Consider the following 16,838-nt stretch of genomic DNA (forward strand, 5'->3'; position numbering starts at 1 on the left):
AATTGGACAAAGTTGAAGCTAAAGCCCTCATTACTCCAGGTTCAACAGCTCTAGCCATGGTCAACACCACCACCACAGCAGGACTCATTGGGGTTGTTCTTTTAGCTCGCCACGGCGACAGGACGGGATACTACCAAGACCCTACTACATACAACTCCACCCAAGCATACATCACCCCTCTTGGAGAGGTAAGAGTTCTGTGCTATGATACTAGATGTCGCTCACGAGTATTTAGCAACAAGAATTTGAACTCGGGAGCTTCCTTCGTAACACTTATCTCAATCCAGCCTCGCCGTCTTTCATCCAGAATATCAGCACTGACGTGGTAAACATCGATCAGCTGGCAGTTCGCGCAGACGCTGGTGGAGGAAATGTTATCCTTAACTCTGCATATGCTCTGCTTCAGGGTCTCTACCCGTCCACATCTAAGTCGGAATTGACTTTGGCAAATGGTTCAGTGATTCTCCCTCCTCTTGGGGGATACCAATATGTTCCAGGCAAGTCAATCACAGCTGCTCTTTTGTCCTCTAACTAATGCGCTGCAGTCGAATCTTTGGAGTTCTGGCAGAGTCCGTCTCTCACGAGCTGGATGGAGTGCGAGGTATGAAATCCATCTTACCTTCAAGAGATCTATTCGTAACGCACGGAGACAGTATTTCCAATATCACCTAGCCCGACTTTACGTTTCGACTTCATTCATAAACATGTCCACCACTGCCGCGCCCTTCCTGACTGCATTGAAACCTTACTTGGGGGGCGTCAACAATACCCTCTCAAACATGGTATGTCATATCATTGCATTTGTGTGAAAGCTTTTCTAACAAAATTGTGCAGTGGAATGTAAGGATTCATTTGAAAAATATTTTCAGACTGAGCCCATATCGTCTCGCAGATATACGACCACGTCAATGTCCAGTACACCTATAACAAGACCTACTACGAAACCCTACCACCCACCTTCCTCCAGCAAGCCCGCTATTATGCTGATTGGCTCCAACGCAATGTCTTCACCGATTCTGTCCAAAACGGCATCGGCCAAAGTCAGTTTAGATTCGATGGGAAAATGCGTTTCCACTAACGTTTGCTTCAGTTCCCATTCGCACACTCCTCCCGGAGATCTTCTGGGCCTTGGGTAACATGACAAAGACTTCTAACCAAGTCAAGATGAACATTCAGGAGATCGACTACAAGCCATTCATCAGTCTGTTTAACGTCACGAATGCTACCTTGGCTGACCCCGACATTGCTGGCATTGGTCAGTATCAATAGTATATGATTCCAGCACTGCAGACTGATAATATTCCACAGCCAACTATGGTTCTGTCGTTGCCCTCGAGTTATCGCAGAACTCGCAGGGTCAGCACGAGGTCAGCATGAAGTTCAAGAATGGTACTCAGGACAGCGAGTTCCGTCAACTTAAGATGTTCGGCAACACGAGCATCACGCTTGACAGTTTCATTCAACAACTTTTCGTGAGCTGCTCTTTACAACACGTATAAGTTCTTGCTCACAACTTCATTTAGTGGACTACAATCAACTCTACCAACAACTGGTGCTTCTCCTGCAATCAGACTGTCCTGCGCGGATGCTCTGTCTACAACTACAGCAACGACCCCTTCTTGTACGGCTATGGTACCGGTTACACGGGCTAGATGTCATGCCATACCAGGGGGTCTTCTCCGTAATGTAAAATTATCTAATTATCTATGTGTTTCGGCCTTTAAAAATAATCATTCGTTCTCCGGAACCTGACGAGGTCATTTAAATCGAACGGTTGGAACGCACTACAATTTCCCTCGCGCTCGACCATGCTTTCGAGGACGAATAACTCTCCTTTGAAAGGAAGGTCTAAGGTTCTCGTTGTATCCATGTGGGACATGCTTGCGATTTGCAGTACGAATAGGGTTGAATTCTCCAATACTTCCCACCTCTACGTGGGTCTGGAGTTTAAACCACGAAAAACGACATGCCGCATCAAACCTCGGGAAAATTGCTTAGCTGTGTGAAACTTTGAACCAAGTAGCGGTCACTGACTCTGTACGGCCGTGACACTCGCAATCGATTACGAAAGATGTTATTTCAGATTAAAGGCTACTGTTTTCTGCCCACAATCTTCACTGCGAGTGATGAGAAGGACACCCAGGATAACCTTGCATTAATGCCACTTGTGCCAGTTACCATTGGGTTCCGATGTTAACTTATTGGCTAGTCGAACGTCGGATTAGTCCCACCATGCTTTCAGGCACCGGGATTGTGGGTAATTCTCAGCTGCTAAGTACTGCTGTCTTGGCGGATTTGTCTAAGCGACAAGCTCCTAAACCAGCTCTGGAGTACACACCATCCATTTTCTACTTGCACTCGTGGCGAAAGCGACCCAGAGCCCAGGGACTTTTGTTGATGTCGTTCGAGTTTATATCCGCGGTGATTCTACGTCAGCCTGCCTCGGGGTTGTTCTTTGTCCGATATTTGAAATATAGTCGCATGATGTCACATACAGCGTGGTTTCGAGCGTGGTGACTCAACTTTTTACCGATTTGAATGAAAGTCATGAAAGGCCAAGGCCAGCAAGAAATACCCTTCAATCAGGGAATGAGGTATCGGCCTACATTTGCCACTGGCCTCACTGTCAGTGGCCCTTCGGTAGTGAGGGAGCGCCGCTAGCAGCTCGGAGATTCTGGTTGGAAATGTGGAGTTTTATATCCGCGGCTATGCTATGTGGGTCTGCCTTGGGGAGACTATCTTTATTTTTGCCCGTCATTCGAACCTGGTTGCATGGTGTTGTCACTGGTAGCACGTGGTCACTGGCCTTGAGTGAGTGAGGTGCGCTCCAAGTAGGACTTCGGTCTGTGCAATAGATGTCCAGCGCTCGATGTTACTAGCAGCCAGAGAAAGGGTCAAATGCGATCTTTCATCGATGGAAATAGATGTCTGCGCTTCATTAGTATGCAGGTAATTAATCTTGCTCTGCTGAATCAGATCGAAATGTAATATTGTGTCAGGCGCCGTATGCCGCTGACCGGCGATAATAAGAACTTACCTATTGGCGAGTCCCTGTCATCGGTTACGGCCTTGAGGAGATGCATTCGCCTCATTGGCTTCTCGTGTGCATGAGAGGACAGAGACTGGGGCACAATTGCTTCGCAGCAGGAGCCAGATCTAGGCAATAGTCAAAGGAAATCAGAAACTGCATGATTGATAGGCTGAATGAGAGAGACTCTCGACTAAATAGCAGTCACACGAGCGACTTCTATCGCTTCAGCGGACGGTAGAATCATTGCAAGGACATAAAATCCTAACATACCGCGACACGTAGGGGCACGTGCCTTGAGTGTTTGCTTTGGTCGTCACGGAAATCATTACCAATATTAATAGTTAACGTTGACAACTTGAAAGTTGACGCGTTGACGGTGATCAATTGGGTTGGAGTCTGGACTTCACGAGACCAAAGGATAATTTAAACGCGATTGTCACAGATCACGTGCGTTTGTGACCACCAACGTCGTCACAAAGCCATTGTGGTCCTCTGCAAGTTGTGACTTGACCCTTGCAGCCTTACTTATCTTCGCCACACCATGTCAAGGTCGCCCAGGAAAAAACGCGACACCTGTGCTGCCTTGTATTCCGCTGGCATACAGTGTGGTATGCCGACCATCGACGGTGCACTTTGGTGCCCGCGACATAATGAGGTGAGTTCCTCAAACACACCCGTCGGACGGTACTGTGTGGGGTTGCGCCGGAAGTTTAATCTCATTCTAGGAACGACTGAAGCTGTATGCAAACTACAAAGCGCATCATGCACTGCTCGATGCAATTGTCGATAACCCAGCGTGCAGCGATGTCACGACGATCCTGGGGTGCAGCGCCCTTACGCTTCTCAAAGAATGGAATGATGGCTTGAGGCTGAAGTATAATTTGTTAACCAGGTACATGCCCTTATGAGTTTCATTTTCAATGTCATTCACTGAGTGCCGAGCGGAAGATGCATAGAAGCTCGAGTCTACTTCTCCGAGCGTTTTTTCGGGTGAGTGGCTCTCCCAGTATCATTTGACTTCATTGATCGCATTTATGATAGCCACGACATGGTATGAGGTTCCAAATTGCACCTTGAGCTTGATTTCACGTGTGGTATACTAGGACTTTGGTCACAAAGCCTTTCGGGAATCCCTCGTCAAGAAACGTGCTGAAGTTGAAAGATTCATGTACTACGTCGAGACGCGGGCCTATCAACTTATCCTACAGTCACAGAACGCGCTTTGGGTCTTGGATCGTGACCCCGATGTTCACGAACCAGCAGATTGCTCTGGCTATGGCGACGAATCTCTTGGTCGCGACGCGTCCTTCCACTCTATAGAGAGCGACCGGGGTGTAGCTATCGAGGATCCTCTGGAGGCAGTACTGCGCGAGAAGGCTATCGAATTCCTGGAGAAGATTAGGTCCCGTCTGGCCCGATACTGCGCTCCTTCCACCTCGAGGTACCACGACGAACGACTAGAGGTCATATACGCCTACGTGCGCCGCGGAATATTTACAGAGCCAGCCCTTATGTTCTTGTCACAGAGCTACGATAGTGTCATGGCGCTTCTCAGCGATGATAATCTGGACTTGGTGACCTTGGAAAAGATCTGGAATGCTGTCAAGGCTTTGTGCGTCCACGATATTAGAGACGCGGTGGACGACGTTCTACGGGCCAACGGCGAGGGCGACTTTGTGATGGTCTTGGGGGGCAAGGTTTTCAAGGACGCCAGCGGTGAGGAGTGGCCTATGCACGCCTGGGGCCACATGATGGCAATTTACCAGTGCTACTCCTGCCTCCGCACGACGTGTAAGACGGTGCGTTTTTATACAGTCGATCCGCGAATTAGTATCCTATGCTCCAGTTTCCCAGGTGGACGAAATCATTGCCATGACCCGGTTTGCCTTGTTCTCCGGCACAAACCTCCCACAATCGTGTCTGAAGTACGACTACGGCTTCGACGGTGCGAAAGAACTACTCCTGGCGGGTTTCATTCCTAGCGACATACCGCTCTCCTCACCCCGACACTCCATTGTCTGTACGGATAGCGGTTCTCAGTCCTTCGGGCCCATGTGGGAGGAGACGCAGCGCAACCTGTCCCTGTACGCCGCCCTATCTCTCAACGACGCAAAAGCACAAGCATTTGTCAACGGCTGTTTCCGACATTCAGACCTCATGGTCATGTTGCGCAAGGGGCCAGACGGACGCGTCATTCGCTCGCGGCCGGTGGTCTGGACCTCGCGGAAGCGACACGCGCGAAGCCGGTCGGGGCTCGCGTCCGTGCAATGGGAGAAGACCCGTGATGTCGTGCGTTGCCAGGACGATGACCTGGAGGAGGCTCAGCCCTCAGGGTGGAGCCACGAACCGATCTCGGACTGCATGGTGGTCGTGCTCGTTGATGGCGGCGAGGGCAACATGGGCGACTTTGTGCGTAAGCTGGTAGAGATTTGGTGTCAGGTGTACAATGTCAAGGATAAGGAAGAGCTTTACTGCACATTGGAGACGCCATTCGTGGAGGCTGGGGAGCTCGAGAAGTGCACGTGTGGCCGGCATGAGGTCATGTTCACACAGCCAACCGTGCAAGGAAACGTGATGAGTTCGTATGAGAGTTTGTGGGGGACGCCACCCCCACCGTGGTTGGTAGAGAATCCAAATAGATTCCGCCTGGCGACTGATTCGTTTTGAGTGGAACTCCCTTTTGTCATCGCATTGGAATGGTTACCTTCACGACAATCTACTCATGCAGGAAAGCAACGGACTTGTAATAGAATATAAATTATTAGTTTCGTGGATATACTTCGTATCATAGCGTCCACCCCCTACTTTGGATTATATACCCCATTATACCCACCGACAGCCGGTGGTATTCCCTTGCATTTTTGTATCCCCGTCCATATCCATAGCATTGTACATAGATACAGCGAATAAAAGCAACACAACTACAGTACCCAGCAGTACTGTATCCAGAGTAACAAGCCATCCTAAAAATTCTCTACACAAAACGAGTGAGTTGGGCCTGGCGACGGAATTAGAAGCAAAAACGCACCCTTGCCAAAGAAGAACCGTGTGCCTTTGGGATTGGAGTACTTGTTGGACATTTGGTGGAGCTGCCTGGAGAGCACTGGGGGGCCACAGAAGAACTGGAGAAGGACGGGTGAGCTGATGTGACTTGAAAGATGAAGGAAAACTACGAACCACGCCGACGTCGGTTTCGGGGTGCTTTTCAACCATAGAACCGAACACCTTGTCCCAGTTTGGCCTGCCGAAATGAGTGGGAGCACGCAAAGAGGTGATAGCGTCCTTCTCTGCACCGACGTCTTGAACCTAAGGAAAATGCAATTAATACATGAGCCACCTAGAAAAGGGGCGCAGCGCACGATAATGTTGTTCATGTCATCCTCTTTGATCTTCGCAGTGAGGTAGATGTTGATTTCGATCCGGTTGGACGTGTCCTGCTCTTCGATGGCCTGCAGTAGCGAGTGGAACCACTCGGCGCTGCCAAAGTCGCGGATGACCCAAGTGAAGTAGACCTTGGAGAGACGGGTAGGTTTAGAGTTGTTCACGTTGTTCATGCGGTACCAGATCGATTTCAGAATGCTTAATAGATATGGTCAATGATGTCATCAAGTAGACGAGTGATGTGATACGCACGAAGCGAAGGGTGTGACACCAATACCAGCACCAACAAGAAGGACGGTCTCATAATTCAAGAAGTCCTCGCTGGCACTACCGAACGGACCATCAACCATGATACGAGGGAGCACTCGGTTGAGCGGCGGATTTGTGTTCGTGCCAATAACCTTTCCACCGCTGGCATCGGCATCCTTAGAGTCCTTAGAGTCGAATGTACAGCCGACAGCCTTGGCAAGCGCAGCAGTGAAGTCACCAACGACACGGATGTGCACAGAAATGTAATCTTCTTCAGGAGCGCTGTGGTATTGTAAGTATTTCCTCGCAGAAACTGATTGAAGATTTGGTTTACCTCGTAAGGGTGAAGGGGTGCCATTGGAAGTAGGAAATCTCTGGACAAGAGATGAAGATATATTGCCCTGCCCGTGTAGTAGTCTTCTCCTTTTTGATCTGGATTTCAATGACTTTGGACGGGTGTTGTATGACCTTGGAGATAAAAGTCTTATGACGTGAGCGAACTTCACGCAAAATCCGCTCGTATGTCCAAATGAGGCCACCGACAAGCCAGTATCGCTGAAAAAGGTGTTGTCAAGGGATGGCATAAAAATGGCTTGTCAATGTTCACATACCCAGAAGACACCGATGGAGTTGAAGGAACAGAATGGTTGTCTGTCCGGCTTGATCATGCACCACATACCGTGGAACTGCCAAGCGAGGAAGAAGACGACAAACAAATGGTGCGTGTACCAAAACCTCTCAAAATTGGCACGACGCCTTTTCTCCATAGCGAACCAGACCATGGTGCCGAGTGCAGCAGTCATAATCCAACCCGTAGCACCGGGACCAGTGGCAAAATTTGCTTGCAAGAAAACGAGGACACGCTGGCCAAAGGTGGTTGCATTTGGATCAGCGAGGGCAAGCTCGTAAAAGTTGTGCATGTGAGCACCGATGTGGATGACAGTGAAGACAACCATAGACCAGGCTGTCGCCTTGTGGAATGTTATGTTCTTGTCGAATGGGATGAACTGATTAAGGGGCGTTCTGCGAAGCAGGGAGATGAAGTTTCGACAGACTGGCAAGAGAATGAAGATGACATCGGTGTGTAGTACAAGTGCTGCAGATCTAGCGATAGCTGTTGCAATATTAGAAGAAGGAAAACCTGTAGGACTTATTTGAATGCTTACCGTAGGTGATGCCAAAGGTCGCGCGGGCTCCGGTGAGATCATCACTGAGCTGGTAGTTCATGAACCCGAATGCAATAACGAGCATGTGGAAAAAGATCCAAGAAAAGAAAAAGAGGCGTTTTCCACCCTCGTTGATCATCCACCGGTCAAACTTTTGACCGAGAGTACGGGGACCATCAAGAACTTTGGGTGCGCCGATACCAGCATTTGGAAGGGGCTGCTGGATACCCTGAAGGCGAAGGCGTTCTGCTTTGTTGCGCTGGAGGTGGTTTGGTGGTATAGCATTCAGTGGATAGTCACCTGCGCCATCGACGAATGGGTCCTGATCTCTGAATGGGTTGCGATCTTTGAAATCAAGACCGGAGGACCGTTCGAAGGACATGAGTTGTTCCAGTCAATAGTGGAATGATACAAAGAACGACCTGCGCGTCTAACGAAAGTAAGGACCTGCCTGCGGAGAATGATAAAAGAGGAGTAGGGGGATAAGATTTATGCAACACATGACAAGGCAATTTATGCATATTGTTTCCTAACAGTCATTCCCACGGTTACTTGATCATGTCAGGTCGTCGTTGCTATCATCTCCCCTTGCACCTGGAAGTCGACTTCTGATAGCCGGGACTGTCTCTCCATCACAAAGGCTGCGCAACATTCGCCCGCGCATCGCTCACGTATCAGATAAGTAGTGGCATCCGGCTGTGTTCTGGTAAAGCCTGTGCTGCGCCTCAGGTTATTTCTGGACATGGTCCAGGTATTACTGTCAAATATCGGACCTAACAGGAAATGTCATGGTCCCCACCCTATTCCCCGGCTGGCCCTGGCAGTCCCTTTCCATTCTCGTGCTTCAACTTGATCAGGCCCATCATTGTCGCAACAGCTTCATCGCCGCTCTATCAAAATTGATGGAACAGGCTGTCCAGATGACTCCATCACAACTTATAGTACCGTATCGCCACCTGACTTGAGCCTGAGTTGACAGATATCTGATAAGACTCTGGGTGGTTTTCCCGAGTCCAGGGGATCTACCTCTCGCTTGTTGCATTCTTGTGGCAGGGAAAAGATGCCATCGTTATTTGAACGCACAGGTTTTCTACCGAACAGGCGCATCAAGCATGAGAAACCATGCGGTCCCCGTGGCAGGAGCTGAACTTCCGAGATAGAGAAAATAAAGAATAATATTGTCCTGCATTCCCAAACTACAGTCCAGTTTCATTAACGTGTTTGGCAAATTAATACTTCGGTGTCGGGCGATGTCGATGTCCTTAAAGAGCAGGGTGCAGCGGGACTACATAATGAAACATGTAGGGCAACGCATTGCTATCCCCGTTGCAGCATAGTCCCCGTAAAGATGATGATCGTCGTTGTAAGCTGTCGTAAGGTATCACGTCAAGATCAAAAGGTCACGCGTGCATCATTCAGCTGGAAGACGAACGGGCTCCATGATGACCACATGTCAAGCATAACGTTGCGTACGACTACGTTTTGATTCTTTGAAAGTACCCTGCGGATATAAATATCATTTGGAATTTCTGTACCTTTGAATTCTGTTGAGAAACTTACCGACACCGGGACAACGTTAGGCTGAATCGTCGGATCAGTCCGCCCTGGTATCTATGAGGACTTACATTCAGTCAGCTTGCTCACGTTTAAATTTTCCATGAGCATGTTAGTCCAACTAGCAGTCACAACAATCCACAGTCCCCACGGTATATAAACAGCGACCACGACCACACTGGGGCGAATGATGGGCGACACATGACGCACCAGATAAACATACTCCAAAGACACGAAGGCCACACCCGTTTCCCCCACGACAGGTCACAAGATGGACGACAACTAGCAGTCACGATAATCCAGTCCCTTTGATATATAATCAGCGACCATTCTGGGGCGAATGACGGACGACGCATAACGCACCTTGTCTTTGGGGTATGTTTTTCTCCCGCGACAGATAACATGATGGACGACTAAGTATATCATGTTCTATGTGGTCTATATCCGTCATCGTGCAGCAAGACGATGGAAAGCACTGGTCGCTAGTGCATATTCATTGAACAGACAATAGCCGCCGCTAGAAGGCTACTCTTCTGAACGTCTTAACTCTTCCCAGCGTTGACTATAGGGAGTGACATGAGGTTCTCGAAGATATGATTGAAATAACATGACCGACATTCCAGTTCATGTGTTAAGCTCCAATACCATGACATCTTTATACCTATTCATAGCTCAGCGTCACCGGTCAACCTTGACGCGACCACAAATATAAATCCTCAACCGCACGGCCATCAATCCTAGTGTCAGTGGGCGCGATGTTGACAACCCCGCAAAAATAAAAGGGCCTGCTTGCTTATTGTTTCCCATGGACTTCAGCGTTTATTTGCATTACACGCCATACCATCATCCACACGACGCCACTTGAGTCCGCGACATCGTTGAAGCCTAGCCACCCCAGTACTTCGTATGGAAGAGCCCCGTTGCGGAACACCGTGCACACGGTCATACAGGGATGATCAACTCGAAGGAACGGCCATTTCCATCGAGCCATACTGTACTGTCGTTAGATAGTTCTACCAGAGCTATGGGGACCCTGTTAGTTAACTTGAAGTTCTCCATAGATACACACACACAGTGAACGCGGGTAACCTGCCCGTTGTCAGTATTGATCATGGCACCTTCAGTAATATCAACGCGTCGATGTGGAAATCGTGTCTTGAACGACGAATCACGATGCCTGGTCCACTGGTCCCAGTGGATTTATGTAAACCACTCCGATGCGTGTTTTGTCACAGGTTCAACGAATTCGAACGGGTCATTATGTCATGACTCAATCAGGGACAAATTTAGCACAACAATATATTAATAGACAGCACTGAGCAGTTGAACTTCCAAGCTACGTTTGCTCTCAGCTTCGTGTGAGTCGCATTCAATTAATATTCCGAGGGGAGCACAGTACCATAGCCTCGACGGAGATAGGCTCTTGGACCGCTTGAACTTGAAGACGAAGACCTCAAGTGGTTCGCAATTCGCCCCATCTGATGCGGCTTGTTCAAGTTGCGCCGAGTGACGGATCACAGAGACTATGTAGCTCAAGACTAGCTCAGATGCTAAGCTATCTGCCGTCCTATGATTGTCTCCAACCGTCCAAGATAGTAGCGAATATGTCTGCAAGTTGATGGTTTTTATGATTCTTCACAAACCGAGTGGGTTCGCCTCTAGGTGGAATATCAATGCACCAGTGGGTCGGCCCCCTTCAAGTTGTCGAAGCGTCACGCATGAAAGGCTGTAAAGCGTGGACGATTGAACAGGGTGTAATTCGGTCACCATAGTCGTCATGGTTCTTGCATCAGTGGAGCGCATATCGTGACGTAGTCTCTGCCTCCTTGATGCTGTGCTCAACCACACTGCATACGAGCAGTAAGTCTTCGTCATCCTTCTCAGGGACCTGCGTTAATTATGTGACTTCAGCTATACCGACAAGTGGACATGGATACGACGTTGTCCATGCAGTACTAATTGGAGTCACCACCCCCGTCTTTCACGGAACAGTACAATGCTCTACGTGCGCGACCACCTGGACATATGAAGTTCTTTGAATCCTCCCTCAAACAATGACAACAAGTTGGACCTTCGAGTCAAATGGCTGCAAACAATCATTTCGACGATAAAGCATCATGCTGACGTCTTCGAAAACCCCGTGCTTCCTTCATCTCGTATGTACCTGTCATTTCCTCCACAGCAGGACCTTCTCAGAATTAATATGCACGCAGAATAGTTGTGGGATAGCGTGGTAAAGCTCGCTCCTCGATATGAAAAGTTATGAACATCTCTGTGCTTCTTAAACCCGTCAACATTGATAGCAGCGCAGCAACTATACACTTCACCATTTCACCCCACTCTACGTCTACGTCCACCCCCGCCTAAAATACGCAAAGTGCGTCATAATGACCTAGTCCCACACTTCTCCATGCCGATCTCCCAACCAGCGAGTAAGCGGAAAGCTAGACTGCGTTGACTGTAATACTCATGAACTCACAGCAATTGGATCAAGCTGCATGCAACGAGTGAGGAACCTGCCATGTCTATCGAGAACTGGCCTTGCTAAGATTGTGTGGGTGGCAACTTGACCTGGCCGTCATGATCGGCCTTATCTTTTCGACTTTGCCCGCAGTGTGTGCTGGCCGAACATCGATCTCCGGATTTCCGGAACATTCCGTGAAGGGATCTTTACACTCGAATGCCCGCCCCACACGATTTTTGTTCAAGTCAGCAATTGCAAATAGCAAGGACCAACTTGACGAGCTTGAGCCACGACACTCCCTTATGATCACACGTCGACGGTCCACTGCTTTTCCAGTCACAGACAAAGGCGCTCTGGAATTCAGACCTGCATGTAAGTATCACGAGTCCAAGGAAATCATATCAATTGTTTGTCAACTGTACATAATATGCTTACTACTACACAGTATCAGAGCCTCCTGTAAGATTGCATTCGAGTGGACGGTAATCTGTCACTGAAACGAATACATATGTATCGTGTCCTACTTACCCTGTTATGAATCAAGCTGGTGAAATATTCGCCACGCAGCCTACATAGTAGCCCATTCTACGAAGAAATGTGAAGTTCCTGAGAGATGAGCTTGCAGTAACAAAAAGGAATACACCCGCCCTTAGAGTGTGTCAACAGTTGAAACCCTCGCATACCTATGCTCCGCTAATGTCTTGTACCCGTAGCTGCTTCATGCCATTCCATTTGAGGTAACTTCTCTTTGAATGCCTCTGTGTCCTTTGGCGAGATAGGAGGTCCCCCATGTACCTTCAAACCCCGCAAGCTATTGATAGGGGCCTGCGATGTGGGATCTCTATCCCGCGCTCGTTGTACCGCAACGCCGCGTGCATCGATCAATTCCAGAAGCGCATCTGCGGAGAACTCTGTGCAATTTTCTATATATAGTCGGGACCAGCTTGGAGACGTGAGTTTATCTGGATTCCATGAACGATAAATGTCGCGGATGGTGCGATCGTTGAAGGTAGAACTGTTTTTAATGGAAAGACAATTGCCGTCCCAGATATTGATCGCTTCAGCCATGCGCATGAAAGGACCTTCCAGCACGAGGGTGTCGGCCTGAGTCAAGCGAATGTGATATAGACTGGGCGCGAGCTCGTGCTTGATGTGCACAAGGTGTGGAGCTGGTCCGTTCTTGGACGCGAAGATGGTACGGACCGTCGAGAAGTCAATGGACTGCATGCTCATAGCTTCGATTTGAATGTCGTAGCCATCTTGCTGCACGAGGGTGCCATCAAACGAAATATCTTGAAGAGTCAGCATCTGGAGTCTTTCAAAACGGCGATGAAGCCTGTCGACGACGAGCAAAACGTCGTGCAAGTGCAGCTCTCCTGTGGGGTGTTTCCCCCCGGAATAGCGCGAAACACATAGGTCCTCTAGGCTTGCAAGTAGTTCAACCCAATGAAGGGCGCAGGCGTCACGGAAATTACGCCCATTGAGAAAGAGGTACCGAAGCGCCGGAGCGTCGAAGCGCCACTGCTCAGGAACTTCGCTGCTTACGAGGGGATGCTCGCCATCATCGATCCCACATTGCAGCTTTAGCCGCTCAAGGAGGGGTGCGCATATGTTCAGATGACGAAGAGCAGGCAGAGAAGAGCTGCGAACGAGTTGAAAACATAAAGACTTGCAGCGACGTAGATGGGGAATAATCCGAGCCATAACTGCGGCTGCTCGTGCCCCTTCGTCATCATTTGTGCGAGATTGAGAAACGATTCGTTGGTCTCGCGTGACGATGATTTCGAAAACGAGATTCCGGGAAAGATGAAGGTATATGTCGACGTGTGAAAGCTTTGTAGTGTCGAGGTTGATTATGATACGTGTCCAGAACCTTGGCACCGACGCAAGAACATCTCTCCAGGCCTGACATACGGCCGCGGGAGCGAATGGGAATTGCGTGCGAGACTGCGAGTTACAAGGAATCCACTCTTCGTTCAGCATGTTATCTGCATAAACATGCTCGAAGATCAGTAGAAGTAACTCTGGAGGCAAAACTCTATTATTGGTACGACGGGGATGACCGAGGTCGGGATGAAACTGGAGAATTCGAATCTTGCGAGGGTCGCGAACTCCGACAAATCGGTGTTTCCTGTGAAATTTCCACCCTAGTCAGAAACTGATTGTATCTGGGGAGGAAGATAGAAGTACTCGTCATGCGAGGTCTGGCCCTTACTACTGGAGCTAAGGAAACCTGCAGGTGCATGGACAACGGATCCCTGGGTGTTCATGGAGACTGGACCGAGGAGAGAATACTTCAGTTCAAATACTATGTAACGACCAACTGCTGAAAGTTCAACCCGGTACACAAGAGTATTACCATGGATGGTCACGTACAGAAACCACGAGGTAGCCGCCACCAATTGCAACTGGAAGTTTACAAATTGAATATCGAAATTCAATTTGAATTCACAAAGCTAGCTGGAATCAGCTGTTCATCATCTTCTCACAAAATGGGGCCCAGTGGGCCATACCTTTCACCGATGATCGTGGTCGACGATTCACGAGTCTGATGGGTAAAGGTGATCCGCGGTAAACTTTAAAGCCACCAGCGGCTCAAATTCAAGGTGGCGACGCCTTGTTACTTGAAGGGGCTGAGCCGGCCCGGCCGTCGAGGTTTGTGCATCATTTTAAACAAAAGGTTGCTTGTCGTACTGCCGTAGGAAGGATCTACGCAGATCTACGCATCCACATAGGACTACGTACTGCTTCCATGGCACCCTAGGCAAGGTGAACACTAACCTTAATCAACGTGCTACAAGGTTTGCGCGCGACGGACCGCTTCACTCATAAATTGCTATATAGTTGCGGTATGTCGCGAGTCCCTAGTCGATTATGAAAATGTCCATGGGAGCAGACGTGTTAGCTGAGAACAATTGACAGCTGCAAGATGTGTCTATGTAATTGTGCTGTTGCATGAGACAATATTTGCGAAATTAAAATATAGGTATAGGCTAAAGTTGAGCGCGCAATCAAGTCTGCTCCGCAATAACCACCTTTTTGCGCTCGGCGTTTGGTTTGCTCTCCCCGGCGCGTGTATGTTTCCGCCGACGCTCCTCCTTGACGGCACGTGAATCGAGCATCGTGCGTTTGAGCTTCGCAGCCTGGTAGACTGGCTTTGGCAAGTGTCGTTTGCTGAGCTGCTAGTGAGCGCGAGTCAAAACAAGAAAAATCATCGTTACCGTGCAATCCTGCCAACCTCGTTGTCGTGCTTCCATCGGTCTTTCAAGCTGTCGCGGTATTCGATTGCGGCGCGCTCCCGGGCTGTGATGACACCAAGCTTTTCTGATGCTTTGGCTTTCCATATCCGTACATTACCATCATCCGAGCCCGTCAGCACAAAGCGCGCGTCAGCAGTGAATATAGATGATGAAACCCTTATCGTGAATTGTGAACAAGCTGACAAGCGGAGATACACGAGCTTACCTTTGCATTCGTTTAGTATGATATACTTCTGGTCCCGTGCCTTGACCTTCCTTCCATATTCTTACTGTCCGGTCCCATCCACCGCTAACAAATTCCAATCCAGTTGGACTCCAATCACAGCTCATAACTGCTGCAACATGTCCTTTGTAGATGTGGGTGGGATTTTTCAGTTGCCTAACATCGAACGTATACAGATTGTGATCCTCGGACGCGAGGAGGACAGCTGTTGGGAATGTTGGTGACCATGCAAGTGCGTTTGAGCGCATCTGCATGACAACACGACGCTCTGCCTTTCCTGTGCGAATATCATAGAGCGTGAAAGTCCGGTCTGAGCCAATACTGCCAAGTACGCTTGTTTCACTCAAATTGAATCGCACAGATGTGATGGTCTCGGTAGACGTGGGGAACGTTAGGTTGGATATTGCGGCACTCCTGAATGGCAAGTCAGCTGAGACCTGAACGTAGATATGGATAGCGCCCACTTCGTTTCGTCCCATATTTGAACAATGTTTGAAGCTGTAGCAAAAAGTGGATCCGAACGATGATGATCTATTGAGCTGTGAAGGTACGGGTCAATGAAATGTAGATCTTAGCGTATCAAAGTGGCGTACTTGAATGGTGATTTCCCAGGATATACATTCAACGGGCGCTGCTCCTAGATGGGCTGGGATAGATACACAATAAACTCATTGCCAACTGAGGAACTGACCGTTATATCATCTTGTGGGCTTGCATCCCAAAGTTTTATGTTGCTGTCCACACCACAGCTTAGTAGTCGGTCATCTTGAGCAAAGCAAAGGCCTGATACTTTGCCCTTATGAGCACCTTGTATTCGGCGGATGTGTTTGCGCTCGGAAACATTGTGCAAAATGACACCTAGGGGAAGTGGATGTTTTTGGACATGAACGGTCGTCAGCCGAGTCGATTTTTCAACGCACCTCCATCCCAGCTACCACTGGCAACAGCGCTCAATGATCCAGGCTTTTTACATAACACCTCGACCGCGTCTATGTGACCCTCGAGAGCCCCTACGAAGGGCTTCGCAAACAGCCTGTCCATCTTGGCAGCATTCAAAGCACGATTTCGCTCACGAGCGCGCGCAAATGGGTGCATCAAGGGATCGAGATTGCGGGTGGTAGGCGTAGGGTCTCCAGGACGTGCAGGCAGGTGCACTGATGGAGCATGCTGGAGAACAGATATTTTCTGAAAGGGGTCAATGATACCAGTTTACTTGATGTGTCTGGCCAATACTCACCACCATGGCATATGCGCAAACAACTGTTCTGGAGTTAATGACAAGTCCTAAAAGTTACTCAAGATTTTGCTATACTGTAGAGATACGACACTAGGTTCGTCACAGGTCACAGCCATCAACGAATCGAACCTATTTGGTGTGACTGTCACACCAATTTTTTGGGGGCCGAAGCTAATTTGTGACATGTGGTAAAAACATACAGAAAAACATATAAAAAACATACAAAAAACATATAAAAAACAACAATGTCCAGCTAGATTCTACCTGTTACTT

At 48.9% G+C, this 16,838-nt stretch overlaps 7 protein-coding genes across 7 annotated transcripts; 3 read left to right on the forward strand and 4 right to left on the reverse strand.

The window, feature by feature from the left end:
- Window positions 1-56: 56 nt before the first annotated feature.
- DEU56DRAFT_871562 (phosphoglycerate mutase-like protein) lies at window positions 57-1,652 on the forward strand (the record flags this gene model as incomplete). The annotated part of the gene is made up of 8 exons (XM_041355710.1): window positions 57-188; window positions 236-497; window positions 546-601; window positions 654-782; window positions 893-1,040; window positions 1,091-1,255; window positions 1,309-1,472; window positions 1,524-1,652. The coding sequence occupies 8 exons, from the start codon at window positions 57-59 to the stop codon at window positions 1,650-1,652; spliced, it is 1,185 nt and encodes a 394-aa protein (XP_041208071.1).
- A 2,270-nt stretch (window positions 1,653-3,922) lies between these two features.
- DEU56DRAFT_363991 (uncharacterized protein) lies at window positions 3,923-5,757 on the forward strand. The gene is made up of 4 exons (XM_041345868.1): window position 3,923; window positions 3,980-4,082; window positions 4,135-4,830; window positions 4,886-5,757. The coding sequence occupies exons 2-4, from the start codon at window positions 4,080-4,082 to the stop codon at window positions 5,696-5,698; spliced, it is 1,512 nt and encodes a 503-aa protein (XP_041208072.1). The 5' UTR covers window position 3,923; window positions 3,980-4,079; the 3' UTR covers window positions 5,699-5,757.
- An 89-nt stretch (window positions 5,758-5,846) lies between these two features.
- DEU56DRAFT_947247 (NADPH oxidase B) lies at window positions 5,847-8,209 on the reverse strand (the record flags this gene model as incomplete). Its single annotated transcript, XM_041359064.1, has 8 exons — window positions 5,847-6,005; window positions 6,060-6,153; window positions 6,209-6,337; window positions 6,391-6,610; window positions 6,665-6,943; window positions 6,996-7,216; window positions 7,273-7,775; window positions 7,828-8,209. The coding sequence occupies 8 exons, from the start codon at window positions 8,207-8,209 to the stop codon at window positions 5,995-5,997; spliced, it is 1,839 nt and encodes a 612-aa protein (XP_041208073.1). The 3' UTR covers window positions 5,847-5,994.
- Window positions 8,210-8,381: 172 nt separating this feature from the next.
- On the reverse strand, window positions 8,382-9,785 carry DEU56DRAFT_947249 (uncharacterized protein; the record flags this gene model as incomplete). Its single annotated transcript, XM_041359065.1, has 8 exons — window positions 8,382-8,717; window positions 8,773-9,010; window positions 9,117-9,195; window positions 9,301-9,328; window positions 9,388-9,438; window positions 9,472-9,559; window positions 9,592-9,687; window positions 9,745-9,785. 8 exons carry the CDS (start codon window positions 9,783-9,785, stop codon window positions 8,628-8,630), a joined length of 711 nt encoding a protein of 236 aa, XP_041208074.1. The 3' UTR covers window positions 8,382-8,627.
- A 2,051-nt stretch (window positions 9,786-11,836) lies between these two features.
- On the forward strand, window positions 11,837-12,440 carry DEU56DRAFT_364053 (uncharacterized protein). The gene has a single exon (XM_041345870.1). The coding sequence runs from the start codon at window positions 11,962-11,964 to the stop codon at window positions 12,340-12,342; it is 381 nt and encodes a 126-aa protein (XP_041208075.1). The 5' UTR covers window positions 11,837-11,961; the 3' UTR covers window positions 12,343-12,440.
- On the reverse strand, window positions 12,441-14,250 carry DEU56DRAFT_364037 (uncharacterized protein). Its single transcript, XM_041345869.1, has 2 exons — window positions 14,036-14,250; window positions 12,441-13,976 (listed from the first exon to the last, which is right to left on the reverse strand). The coding sequence occupies exons 1-2, from the start codon at window positions 14,113-14,115 to the stop codon at window positions 12,539-12,541; spliced, it is 1,518 nt and encodes a 505-aa protein (XP_041208076.1). The 5' UTR covers window positions 14,116-14,250; the 3' UTR covers window positions 12,441-12,538.
- Window positions 14,251-14,668: 418 nt separating this feature from the next.
- Window positions 14,669-16,659, reverse strand: DEU56DRAFT_806020 (WD40 repeat-like protein). The gene is made up of 8 exons (XM_041353320.1): window positions 16,566-16,659; window positions 16,249-16,513; window positions 16,020-16,186; window positions 15,922-15,965; window positions 15,793-15,867; window positions 15,311-15,742; window positions 15,067-15,261; window positions 14,669-15,019 (listed from the first exon to the last, which is right to left on the reverse strand). The coding sequence occupies exons 1-8, from the start codon at window positions 16,569-16,571 to the stop codon at window positions 14,857-14,859; spliced, it is 1,347 nt and encodes a 448-aa protein (XP_041208077.1). The 5' UTR covers window positions 16,572-16,659; the 3' UTR covers window positions 14,669-14,856.
- Window positions 16,660-16,838: the final 179 nt, after the last annotated feature.

This window comes from Suillus clintonianus, assembly GCF_016758775.1.
Source record: "Suillus clintonianus strain FC179 chromosome Unknown DEU56scaffold_39, whole genome shotgun sequence".
Lineage (NCBI taxonomy): Eukaryota > Fungi > Basidiomycota > Agaricomycetes > Boletales > Suillaceae > Suillus > Suillus clintonianus.